Source organism: Cucurbita pepo, chromosome 20, assembly GCF_057944985.1.
Source record: "Cucurbita pepo subsp. pepo isolate OVF chromosome 20, ASM5794498v1, whole genome shotgun sequence".
NCBI lineage: Eukaryota > Viridiplantae > Streptophyta > Magnoliopsida > Cucurbitales > Cucurbitaceae > Cucurbita > Cucurbita pepo.
Genome location: NC_141817.1, coordinates 9173649 through 9187632, shown reverse-complemented (window position 1 = coordinate 9187632; position 13984 = coordinate 9173649). Strand labels below are relative to the sequence as shown.

At 36.1% G+C, this 13984-nt stretch overlaps 1 protein-coding gene across 2 annotated transcripts; it reads left to right on the top strand.

Moving 5' to 3' along the window:
• Positions 1-201: 201 nt before the first annotated feature.
• Positions 202-13723, top strand: LOC111783285 (protein SEMI-ROLLED LEAF 2). Of its 2 annotated transcripts, none has more exons than XM_023664207.2 (19): positions 202-703; positions 878-952; positions 1580-1695; positions 2633-2747; positions 2877-3005; positions 4286-4333; positions 4516-4694; positions 5139-5335; positions 5467-5759; positions 6157-6306; positions 6430-6909; positions 7008-7154; positions 10705-10777; positions 11356-11483; positions 11704-11904; positions 12024-12164; positions 12252-12377; positions 12603-12839; positions 13062-13723. In XM_023664207.2, the coding sequence occupies exons 1-19, from the start codon at positions 575-577 to the stop codon at positions 13221-13223; spliced, it is 3126 nt and encodes a 1041-aa protein (XP_023519975.2). In that variant the 5' UTR covers positions 202-574; the 3' UTR covers positions 13224-13723. The 2 variants fall into 2 exon arrangements, with proteins under 2 accessions (XP_023519975.2, XP_023519976.2); XM_023664208.2 differs by having other exon boundaries at positions 203-703; positions 12027-12164.
• Positions 13724-13984: the final 261 nt, after the last annotated feature.

The window sequence follows — 13984 nt, the reverse complement described above, 5'->3', positions numbered from 1 at the left end:
TATTTTAAACATTAACAAAATTTTTAATTTTCTTTATTTTTGAAATAAAAGAATTTTGTTGATTCTATTTATTGAAATTATTTTAGCATAAAAAATTTATGTTTTTTTTTTTTTAAAAAAAAAAAATTAAAATTGAAAGTAATTCGAAAGAACATAATAATTAAAAACCAGAAAACTAGAGGAAGCTGGAAAATAACTGTACCTAATTTGGTAGTTATGAAGAGAGGAATGAGAACGATAGGTGTAGGGTTGCGAAAGCCAAGAACCAGGAGATCAATTAGCCGAAAATGGAGGGGAGTGCATGATGGAGGTATAAAATGATTTTGATGTCCGCCATTTTTGTTTCGGTGGAGGTCTCGGAGATCACATACCGGAACCGGACGTCAATCCCTTTTCACAGCTTTCCGAGGGAAAGGCCAATCCAATCCAACCCCGTTTCGATCGGGTCCTCCTCCCAGAGCTTGCAGCGTTCTTCCAATCTCCCTTCGTTTTCGCATTCTATCCTTGCCTAGCGAATGTATTTCGTTGTTTAAGGGCAAAATAAATTTGAGAATTCCTTCTCCTGCCAACGGGAATGGTTTCGCGCCAGGTGTTGCCCGTATGTGGAACTCTGTGTTTCTTTTGCCCTGCATTGAGTACCAGGTCCAGGCAGCCAATCAAGCGCTACAAGAAGCTGCTTAGGGACATCTTCCCTCGCTCTCCGGTTCTTTCTCCATCTCTAAATAAACTGCATTTTTCATTCCTCATGTTTCTTGGTTGGTTTTTATGTTCACCTCCTATTTTGTGTTTATATTACTGTTTTTGTGCCTGAAAGAACTATATGTTCGCTTCTCAGAATCCAGTTCTGATATTGAACCTTCGCATCATGTTTTCGCAGGGTGATGAACCTAATGAAAGGATGATCGGTAAATTATGTGAATATGCATCAAAAAACCCTTTTCGGGTTCCCAAGGTGCCGCTTACCTGAATTTTATTTTCATTAATATCTTGGTTCCCTGTTCTTCGATTATTCTTATTTATCATACAAAAATTTGCTATTCACTGTCTCATGTATCTAGAGGCAAAGATAATGTGTAGTAATTGCTATGTAGATTGAACTGCTATTGACAAGGAGGTTATGGAATCCTTCAATATGGAAGGCGGTGCAGAACTATGTTGATATTAATCAAGCTTGGCAGATTTCTCCATCTCTTTACGTTATTTTTTCCCCTTGAGAAATCATATGATAGAAGAGTTGATAATTTGAAGGTCTATGGGAAACTTAATTGTCAAACTCGGACTTTGTGTATCATTACTTGATTTCCCCTGTAGCAATTCTACTGTTTACTTGGCCTTGCTAAATGTTTGATTTGGATGCTCTAGTTTTTCCTCTCTCCCCACTAAAATTTAATTCCCAATATCAGAGGTTAAGCATATCTTTGGTTCAATCTTCTTTATTTAAATTTTTTTGGCATGCTTCAGCTGTTTGTCATTATGATATATCCATTGCTTGGTCCCTCGGGTATGGAGATCATAGTACTTTCATGATTTGTATTTATAACACCTTATTTTTTTCTCTTAATATTTTATTTTTTTGCAGATTACAACTTATCTTGAGCAGAGATTTTACAGGGAATTGAGAAACGAGCAATTGAACTCGGTTAAAGTCATCATATGTATCTACAGAAAGCTTTTATTTTCTTGTAAAGAGCAAATGTGAGTTCCTTATTTAATTTTGTGATGGCAGTGAAATCTTTGAACATGAATATCATTTTCCTGGATCTTTCTGTGAGATAGCTATCAGCTTTGCACCAGAAAAGCTAAATGTTGTTGAGTAGTACAAGTTGCTAATACATGCTTACATCTCAGCCATATCACTGGTTTTTTCAATCAAGTAGAACCTTTTCATGACACTGACATAAAATGAGCACTGGCACAAATATTTAGGAGTTTGTCTTTTTTATATGCCCCAGTAAATTATCTTTTTCGGAAGGCTTGTTAGTAGAGATTTCTAGATTACCTTGAGCAGTCTTTAGGAGTTACTTTGTTCTATGACCAATGATTGTGTTTTGGTTACTCTTGAGCACAAAGTCTTAGTCTTGTTATCAATTGACGTAGACATAACTTTTGGTTACAAGAGTACTGTCGATATTGACATTGGAGAACAAGAGAACAATATTTATCATGATTGGTCATCGATAAGACATGAAAGAAGTTTCCAAATATTGTAGGAAATGATTTTTTTTAAAGCTTTTGGTAATATTGATAGATAGTTGATGAAGTTACTGTGTGTGAATCTTTTGCATGTCATAATTACCTGGAGTGTCTGTTTCATGCACATGTATTTTCCTTGTCAATGGATTTCAAATCAATCGTTTCGCGTAATTTCACTTTTTTTTTTATCAAGATGTTGTGATTCATATGTAAAATGAAATTATATAGTTAAATTTTATAAATCATGATATCTTTTTAGCCATTTGTGACTGTAGAAGTTATTTTTCTTCAGAACAAATTTTCTGGAAACCATTTGCGATGTATGGAGAATTGGATGGTGGATAATAAGCATGCTTATTGATTTATGACGTGTCCTAACCTCAAAATATAATACTTACAAGCATTTGAAAGTTTTAATTGGCATATATAACTATTGCAGGCCTCTATTTGCAAGCAGCTTGCTTGGCATCATCCACATTCTACTGGATCAAGCACGTCATAATGAAATGCGAATGTTAGGATGCCAAGCACTCTTTGATTTTGTCAATAACCAGGTAAGGATTACCAGAATTGTACCTTTTCAGAATGCTGTTTGATCTATTTTTGGAAGGGTGTGATGAATTGACTTACAATTATTCCTTGTAAACTTTTCTTATACTTATGTTCATTTATTAACTATGCAGAGGGACAGTACCTATATGTTTAACTTAGATGGAATGATTCCCAAACTTTGCCTTATAGCTCAAGAATTAGGGGAGGAAGGGACAGAAAAACAGATGCGTTGTGCTAGCCTTCAAGCCCTCTCAGCTATGGTAATCCGCACTATGTTTATTTGGATGTATTACTATGTAATCTTTATGCACGTACTTCATGTGTTGGCCTTTCAATCTGTTAGAAACCGTAAGATTGCATAAACATGCTTATACCAACAATTCTTTTATTGACAATTTATTTTTAATGAAGCATATGGTACCCATGCTAAACTGAATCATTCAGTTTCTGGTTTTGATTAAATTGAAAAACTTGAAGATATATTTATTAGAATACTCTATTTTTATGTTTAGTTGCCGTTTACTTCCTAGGAATGAAAATGAAATTAATTGGAATGGAAATTTCATTCTTTTGATATTGTTTACTAGGAGTTGTCTAGACTCGAAATCAGAAACCTATCGATGTTGTTTACGAGATTATTAGGAATTAGAATAGGAATCAGATATATTATCATTAGTAAGATACCTTTTTCATAATTTTATCTAATTAAAATGCTTTACTAAATAATATGAAAATTCCAAGCTAGGTACTCCTGAATTAAATTTAAGCTCAAGGTTGTGAGGTCTGTCAAAAGAGACAATTACATGACAATGTAACAAGCGGGCTGTCTGTTGCCTTTACTCCTACTAACTATGGTGTAAGAAGACCTAATAGTCTATTTATTGAAGCGTTACTGCTCCGAAGGCGTGGTGGTGATTGATCACAAAAGTACACCCACTTCCTAACTCTAAAATGGCTATCACTTTGTTGGCAGTTGCTACATTTTAACAGAGTTATAATAAGGCTCCACAAAATACGAAATTCAATAATTTTGGAACAGTGTTTATGTGCTTATTTGGCTAAAGCTCTTCGAACTTCATCCCACTCGCACAAGAATTTGATGGGTAGAAAGTGTTGGTTAACCATTTCCTTGAGATCTATTTTGGATACTTCGCTTTAAGAAAATTGCTTTGGCAATATGGGTGCATTGGACAGAATACTGGTATAACACCTCACTTCAATTCTCCATCAAACATTCTAATTTGTAACTGTTGAATGGGCAAATGCCGCTATTCTTTTTGGCAACCCAAATGTTTAGCCCAGGTTGATTGTGAAAGGAGAAATGTTCAGAATACCCAACGTAAGAACATACTGTTGAGACACCGTGAGAATATATTGTTGAGAATACCCAAAAAACAAATTGTTGTCCCGAACTAAGTTTTCCTTTCCAATGTCTGCTCTTCTCATGTGCCTTTCACCTTTTAAATCGCATTTCATATATATGTCTTTAATGCAACTGTTTCTGGAAATAATTATTTTTATCTGAATGTTTCATCTGCAGGTTTGGTTTATGGGTGAATTTTCCAATATATCAACAGAATTTGACAATGTAAGTAGCTTTTCATTTATCGCATTATCATCATTTTCTCGCTGTAGTTCCTAGTAGTACATGAACAGATAATTTCCGAACGGTAGTGGGCTGTGAGAAATATGTTGATCTCTGATTGATTCTCTTGTTTATTCTAGATATTAGACTTATTATAATTTCTTATGTTGGTGGTCAATTTTTAGGTCATTTCTGTTGTGTTGGATAATTATGGAGACTTTAAAAGTACTTCCAGTTCTTCCCAAGACGGGCAAGATACTCAGAATGCAAGCGGTGAGGCAGTTCCCCGTTCACAGGAACACTTGGCAAGGATGTCTTCGTGGAGGATGATAGTAACTGAAAAGGGGGAAATGAATGTATCTCCGTAAGTTCATGTCTTGCAACTACAAAACTATACTCTTAACTATATTCTATGAAGCATGGATACGCCAATATAGGAGAAGGGTCAGTATCGGACACGCTCTTGACATGTTTCTAACAAGCGAAGTTGCGTGTTCGTTTTTCTTTTTTTATAAATTACAATAAGGGGAGATGAGTTTTTTAAGGTTAGGTTTTTTTTTTCCCTTTAATTACAGTTTTCTATAAAATTTATTTTGTGGATTTTTAATGGGTAGTTTGTTGCATGTTGGGCTTTGTTTTCATTAAGTTTAAGTGGTCCGAATGACTTATTGGATTTTATGTACATCTAAATTTTGTATATGTTGTGTCCTGGTTGTTTCTTCTTATATTCGTATCCTGCATCCGTGTTCGTGCTTCTTAGACTAAAAATATCTGATTTTTCAATTAATAACATTCTTATATCTAACAGAGAAGACGTAAAGAATCCAGAATTTTGGGCAAGGGTATGCCTACATAACATTGCTAAGTTGGCCAAGGAAGCTACAACTATACGACGTGTCTTGGAATGTTTCTTCCGTTATTTTGATACTGGCAATCTTTGGTCTCCAAAACTTGGGCTTGGTCTTTCTGTCTTGTTGGATATGCAAATAATTATGGAGAATTTGGGTATTATTTTCCTCCTCTCCAAGATTTTTCAAGAAGTTTGCGGACTTTGAGATCTAAACTACGACTTCCAACTTCTTCCTATATTTCTATAATCGTACTAGTGATTTTCATGGTTCATTTCTTTCTTACAGGGCACAACTCACACTTTATGCTTGCAATTTTAATCAAGCACCTCGATCACAAGAATGTTCTAAAAGATCCTGCCATGCAAATTGACATTATTAATATTGCCACCTCCCTTGCTCAGCAAACAAATGCCCAACCCTCAGTGGCCATAATTAATGCACTAGGTGATATGATGAGACATCTTCGAAAAAGTATACATTGCTCCCTTGATGATGGTAACTTGGGAGCGGAAGTTGTTGAGTGGAACCGAAAACACCAAGCATCAGTTGATGCATGCCTTGTGGAGTTGTCACGAAAGGTAATTTTGCTTTCATTTGTGCTTCTCTAGATTCTCTTAATCATTTTTTGACGCAGGATTCATGTACACGGATGCAACCTATTTCTTCATATTAAATTGCTAGCAGTTTCCGTATAAAAGAGCAGTTGTTAGGCTGTAGATACCCGTCATACCGGTCATTACAAATTCTTTACTAGTTTTGCAGGTTACCTGAAAACGCCTATTTAAAGGCAAGGTCTTTCCGTTGTAAATTTAGATGTAATACAGTCATGAAGATCGTCGTTGCCTTTGACTTTCGCATGCACACTATGAATGACTATGTTTGAAATCTTCTCAATTTAATTTAAATTATTATAACCTTTCTAACTTCTTAACATTGTTGTGGATTTCGTGTTGATTTTCCTGCAATGTTGTTTAGGTAGGAGATGCTGGTCTTATTCTAGACATGATGGCTGCCATGCTGGAAAACTTGTCAAATATTCCTGTTATGTCCAGAACATTAATTTCTACTGTCTACCGTACATCTCAGATCGTGGCGTCAATACCAAATCTTGTGTATAAAGATAAGGCAAGAGCATCTAATATTTTTTCTCCCTGAATTCCTAAGATTGTGGTTCAGTCTTATTCTCCACCATTTTTTTTCTCTTCCTCCCTCTCTACCCAGCCGTTTTTGACTTGAAATGTTTTGCAGGCCTTTCCTGAGGCGTTATTCCATCAATTACTTCTTGCAATGGTCTGCTCAGACCATGAAACTAGGGTTGGTGCTCACCGCATATTTTCTGTTGTTCTTGTTCCATCATCTGTCTGCCCACGTCCTCATGCTTCTGTACCCCACTCTGGAAAGCCTACTTATATTCAAAGGACTCTCTCAAGAACTGTGTCAGTGTTCTCCTCTTCAGCGGCGCTTTTTCAGAAAGTGAAAGATGAGCCTTATTCTCTACAGGAGAACATGTTTCAAAAGATGGACGAAAGACCTATAAATCAACAGGCTACGAAAGTTGAAGGTGACTCCATTTTAAACAGACTGAAGTCAAGTTATAGTCGAGTTCACTCGGGGAAAAGGGATCCATCAATGTCAGTTCCAGGTTCAACTATAGAAGAGGAGAGTATGAAAAAGTCACCTAGTACAGTTGCTGACGAGAAACCTTTGGGAAGTTCAGAAAAGGAACCGGTATGTGTTTTGTCTTTTTATCATTGTTAAATTAAAGATTCCTCAATTATTGTTCCCTCGTGGTTTAATATTATCATTTTGTTGAACTAAATCTTCAGACAACGTCCCTTAGGCTTAGCAGCCGCCAGATTACCAATCTTCTCTCATCAATATGGGCACAATCTATCTCCCCACTCAATGAACCTGAAAACTATGAAGCAATTGCTCATACTTATTGCCTTGTGTTGCTATTTGCTCGGACTAAGGTAAATTTAGTATTGTCTGTTCAATCATTATACGGAATTAGTATATTTTGTCTGCAAGCCCGGAGGAATATAGTCTAGATTTCCCTGTAAGGTAGTATTTATATCTTATGCTTTGGTTTCTGACACCAAGTTGTTCTTTCTTTTTTCCTTCATTTGGTGCTGACTACAATTTTGGCAGCTACGGTAGCATCAATCATTTTTATGACTATGGTATGTTAGAGATAGAAAATTACTTATAAAAAGTAGTCTGGCCTCCACTAGGTTAGTCAATTACAAGATAGTGATATTTTCTTATCATGCACAGTAAATAGATATCTTGACAATTTTAAGGATACTTTTCATTAGTTTGCATCAGCTGGTAATATTCTTCAAAAGAATTTGTTAGAAAACGCATGCTCCTGACATTGATAATAGTTGAAGGTGACTCCATTGATAAGTACCTGTTGCAAATTATCTTGGACTCTAAAATCAGACTTTTATTGATAATAGCCTTTTATAAGTAGGTAACTCTCTAAAAATTAATATGAAAAATAGTTAGATAACTTAAACTTGCAACATGGTATCAGAGCCTTTCTAGCCTGAAAAGTCCAATTTATGAGTGAAGCCTTCATTAGCACTTGATCACTCACCTTGATCAAGTGTTATTTAGAGACTTCACAGCTGCCAATATTTCACCGTGACCAAGGTCCTTCCAAATCTTGTAATAGAGGAAGAACAACCTCATCCCGACAACCACTTGCATAAGAACATAATTGGGACAGTCAAGGTCTGGTTATGATATACATAACTATCGCAGAAGCTTGTAGCTGTAGTCGCAGTTTCATGTGTGAAGCCCATTTGCACCAGAAGCTTGAGAAGCAATTTTGGCATTCAACTGGTTGAGAATTTAATTGTAACATTAAGGGACGAAATCAGAATCGTGAATTCAAGAATCCCAGCAGTAACATTAAGGGACGAAATCAGTGGTCCATTTGCGTTTCCACTTGCAATTCCTTTAACACTTGAAGCCTTGAACTTCAATGTGCGTCTGAGTAAAAGTCCCCTTGCAGCATCAAAAGCCCATTGGAATGGACTCTTGCGTCAGTTCCACTTGCGATTTCCATTGCAACATCAGACAAAGCCCATTCAACGACACCAACAATTTGGCCCTTTGGCGTAACAGAGGCAGAAGCCAGTGGGTTTGAAACCATAATGTTTTCTCTTCCTTGAGGATCATTATATAGTCCCACCTGTTCCATCGATTTTTGAGAATCCAGAATTTTTAAGAAGACCCAGAATCTAATATACCATACTTCAAGAACAATCTCAAGTCATTCTTCTAATCGTCATCACAAAGCATTAGATTTCGAACTTCAGATTTGAAGTATTCAATAATGGAGGGAACCAAGGATGTCGGAGAAAGAAAAGGAAGCGACAAAACTAAGATCTTCAAATTGTTATGGCTAGACTCCAATTCCCAAATAGAAGAATCAGACAGTACTTTAAGAAAGGCCGCTATGGCTGCGCACTGTGGTAGATGCTCTGATCTATCTAACTGCTATCCCACTAAGGTTTGGGAATTTGTGGAATGCAATGCGTGACGACAAGAAAAATGGGATAAACCCTAGGCATGTTCTTCTAGTTGTGAGAAATGATGAGGAGAGAGCATAAGAGAGGCAAACAACGCCAGTGAAAGTGCTCCAAAGGGGAGATAGCAAGAGAGAGGCAAAGAACACCAGTAGAAGTTCCAAGAGAAGTGAGCATGAGAGAGGCAAGTTATGCCTGTGGAAGTGCTCAAAGAGGAGTAGGAGTGAGCATATGGGAGACAAGTAACATCTGTGGAAGTGCTCCAAGAGGATAATATGCATGAGTTATGTGCTCTCACGGCTTCAATTGACAAGTTTGCTAACAAAAGAACTTCACAGCTTACTGTTTCATGAGTTAAGAGCCAAGTTGAGACTGAATGATATCTATAACTCAAACTAGGGAGTGTTGAAGGCTTAGCCTTAAAGTAGAATTTATTGTTTCATGAGTTATTAGCCAAGTTGTGACTGAATGATATCTATTACTCAGTTTGAGGGAGTGTTGAAGGCTTAGCCTTAAAGTAGAAGTTAATGTTTCATGAGTTATTAGCCAAGCTGAGACGGAATGATATCTATTACTTAGTTTAAGGGAGTGTTAAAGTAGAAGAATTAAGTTAGGAGATATTTGTGTAATCTCTAGTATCTAGGATCTCCTGTTACTTAGATTTACTATCTAGGGATTTATTTAGATTTATTGTGTTACCTTGTATCTAGGGATCTATTCAGACTTATTGTTACCTAGTATCTAGTTTTAGTTAGCCTTCTTCCCTTATAATAGACACATATAACCCTCTGGAAATTAATATGAAAAATAACAAGATAACTTAGGCTTGCAACAACAACTAATTTATTTTGTGGTTAAAATCCATTTCATTAGTTCTGCGAGCTGCCTGAAAGTTTTTCGAGCTAACCAATTAGATGGTTCAAAGGTTTATTCCCAAGTAAATGCTAGAGTATGACTACTTTCCATTGAGGTGAATAAAGAAATGATGACTTGTGATTTTGAGGATCTTGTGGTTGCAAACTTAGATTACTAACCTAGCTCGATGTACTGCACCATGTTGTGAGAACTTTGAGGATATTGGCTAGAAAAGTTCCTATAATAATGATGTTGATGCGTCTGTTTTACAATCAATGTATTATAATATTCTAAACATGATGATTTGTTAATTTCTCACCTCGTTTACCCTGGAATTGGATCCACATGAAAAACTTTGAATATGATATGGAGGCTATGGAATATGTCCGACTTGGGAACTTACCCATAAGCATTGTATATGACCGAACCGTAACGAAATGTTTTGAGGGTATTTAGCATCTTGAAAGTTATGATGAAATGCTATCTTATATTTTGTTACTTAAGTATTTGTTATTGTATTAATTTTAAGAGTTAAGCTGATTGTAGAGGATCATATATTTTGACAATTAAAATTGCATCTTGAGGGGCAATAATACACGTTGCAACTCACAGATTTGGACATCTGGATTAATGCGTAGTGAAGGGCTCTTTGAGGCTCTTGGACCTCGTTCTAGTGGCAGACTGGTTTTGTGGAACCCATGGGTCATTAGAAGTATTAAACATCTCAGGAGTTCTCTAACTACCCAGAATTATAATGAACTCTTGTATTTAGCTGATATAAAAAGTCAGAAAAGATGGCGTCTATGCAACAAAGGAATTCAGTTAAATAATTTCTCTATGGTTCCTTGAGCTTCAACAATGCTGCAGTTTTTTGATAGTTTATTATATTCTAATTTCATAGAAGAACTCAGCTCAGCTTCTAAATATGATGGAGAGAATTGAAATCCTTAGTTCTCTTAGTTTTTGTGAACTGTAACAAAGTTCTGATGGGAACTTGTAATATTAGGAACTCAGCTTTGCTTATGGTTATTAGTCAGTATGAATTTGTCAATTTGATAATTATTTGTCCAGTACTGATATACGAATACCTTTTGATAATTTTCCTTTATGATATTCTCTGTGTTGATAGAACTCCAGCCATGAAACACTCATTCGAAGTTTCCAGCTAGCATTTTCCTTGCGAAGCATTTCCCTGACTGGAGGTAGAGAACATTTTAAGCTTATTAACATTTTATTTAATATGATATCTTGCCAGATTTATAATTCTACCATGCCATGAAAACGTTGTGATATCTGACCAATTTTGTTCTTTACCTAGAAATTTTGTGGTAAACACTTGGGGGAATTAGTTGTAAGCCTTTTCCATCTCATATTCTTTTCACTTCCTATAATGGTTAGTCATCTTGATTGGAATCCAGAGAATTAGCCCCATAAAAACCTTTGCAAGTTACATGTGGCATCATTCTAGAATTAAGGGTAATCTCCTCGTCTTTGTAACAAGAAAAAAGAAATTTTTTTTCTTTGATTGATTAAATAAATGATTTGGTTTATTTACTCAATATATGAGTGGAGGGGTGGTTAGTAATCTAGTGGGTTAAAGTGGCTGGGTAAGACTTCAGTGACCAAAACTGTAAATATGGTTGTAAAAAGTGAAAAAAAAAATTAACATCCGAAATATATTATGATGGAAAGATATTTTTCATTACTAGTCATATGACCACTTTGGGTGGGCCTTCATTAGGCCATCTCTACAACTTAATGAAACTTTTACAAATTGCAGGGAAATTGAAACCATCACATCGTAGGTCCCTTTATACTTTGGCAACATCGATGATCATCTTCACAGCAAAAGCCTACAACATCATGCCTCTTGCCCCTCGGGCTAAAGTTGCCCTTACTAGTGAAGTAGTACGTGCAAAATTTTTGTTGCTACTCTAATTCATGCATAGTACTAATGTGTCTAACCTTCTAGTTTGACATATCTCTTTACTGGATATATAAGTAGGTTCTCCTTTATCTTACTTTGGACTTTCTCTTAATCTTACTGCGTGGAATGTGGATTTCAAATAAAGTTGAGATTTTAGGTTTCATAAGTTAAGTTCTTCCTCTGAATTTCTACTTTTACTAGGTTGACCCGTTTCTACGGTTAGTTGAAGATTGTAAGTTACAAGTTGCTAATCTAGGACAAGACCATCGCAGACCAGGTTATGGATCTAAGGAAGACAATGAAAATGCTGTGAAGTCACTTTCTGTGGTCGATACAAGTGAAAGCCAGTCTAAAGAGTCATTTGCTAAGCTAATTTTGCAGACCTTGCAAAATATGTCACAAGTAAGCCATTACATCTTCCCTTTTTTTACTGCAAATAATCATTCTTTTAGTATACCACAAAATTTATTGTTATAATTTCCTTTTCTAGTGGTTGTGACGAATTGTTGTGTTCTTTAAAGCAGAACGAGTTACCTTCTATTCGAGAGCAGTTGCTTCGAGATTTTTTTCCAGATGATACTTGCCCATTAGGAACTCAGTTTTCTGTGACACCTAGAGAAATTTATCAATGGGGACCTAAGAATGACAAAACTTCTGACACGGTTCCTCACACTTCATCTCATGTGTCTAATATTTCAAACTATTTTCATGTTGTGGACTTCTCTTTTACATTTTAGTGTATTTTGTAGGTTAATCCCATATTTTCAAATGATAACGACAATCTATGCGATGAACCTCAGAGTCAAAATGATCATGAGACAGCGAAGGCCCCAGAAGGTCCAAGTCTCATGAGTGCTGATGAACTTTTGAATTTGGTAAGTTGCTAAGCTTTGCACATGAGCTCATATACATTTTTAGGGAACATATGAGATGAACATTCACAAAGACAACAAAATCTTGTTTTCTATATTGTCTCAAAATTTAAGTAGAAAACTACAGAATTAAGATGCCAAATTAGAGGAAACGGGAAATAAAATGTATCAGTTTATCTCTGGTGTTTAATCAATGTATCTTCCTCCTATTAACAATCTATGATACAGATTTCCGATATAACAAATCAAGTAGGAAGGGTATCAGGGTCCTTGCCGACCAATATGCCTTACAAGGAAATGGCTGGAAATTGCGAGTCTCTTTCAGAAGATAAGCAGCAAAAGATATCCAACTTCATTACCTCGAAACAAAATAATGAAGGTTCGTTTAAAAATTCCAATCGTGATGATGACAGTGTGGGAAAAGAAGAGCCTTCACAACGCCATGTTCACTTCGCTGTAAATAAGGTACGTTGTCTACCATATACTTGGCTTTTGATCAAAATACTTGGTATGAGGAAAAGTTAAAATGGAAAAATTCTTCGTTGAAATTGAGATTTTATTATTATCTCTTGCAAGTATTTTGGAACTTTCATCTGCCTGCTTTCATAGACTGACATCAGCTCATGTATGCATAGTATGTTCATCCCGTTCTTGTAAAATCTGACTTGGAAATTCATTGAAATGCAGAGCGGCAATCCATTTCTTGACACGGATGTTCCTATGCACTGGAATTCGTCCACTGATACTTATCCAGCACCTTGTGCAACTGAGTACCAACATTATCCCCACCTCATGCAACTACCATCCTCGAGCCCATATGATAACTTCCTAAAGGCAGCTGGTTGTTAAGCCACCGAAACGTACATGAAAAATACTTCAAGGCCTCTTGGTGACAGTGAGGATTGGCTATTAATTTCAAGATGAGCAAGCAAAACTCCAGAGGTCTGCCTTCTGCCGGGCACCTGCTGCTGCTGCTGTTCCAACCATTAGGTCAAGTTCTTGTCTTCGCTTTTGTATATCTTAATTTGATTCATTCATGGCTTTCCTTCCTCCAGCGGCATGTTTGGGTTATTGAAATCATTCATCCGTGGTGCTCTTGGGATATGTATGATAGAGAGATAGGTTGTTAGGTGCATTCAATAGGGGTTTACCCGTTGGACTGATATAGGCTTGTAAGTGATAAAAGGGTGATTTTTGGGGATTTTTCTAGCTGTATATTTGTGACAATTTCCTTGTATACGTTCTAGGCTATATTAGTGGGGCTTATCTCATGAAAATTGGTCTACTCAACCTTTATGTTCTGTAACATTGCACTGATTCAATACCATTCATTTTTTATTTTTTGCCAATTCCGTCTCTGAACTTCTGTTTGGAAAGAGAATAAAAAAAATTGCATATTTGTTTTTGTCTCCATGACACTGCAAACAAACAGATCTCTTTTAGCAAGTTTTTACAGCAACAATGCCGGGATACTGTTCTTATTCAAGAGTGAATTGCAAACAAACAGATCCTTTTTGGAGTGAATTGCTTCCAGTTCATTCCTATTTGCGAAGATATGTGTTGTTTAGCAGGAAACTTGAATGTAATCCATTGGTATAATGAAAGATCTT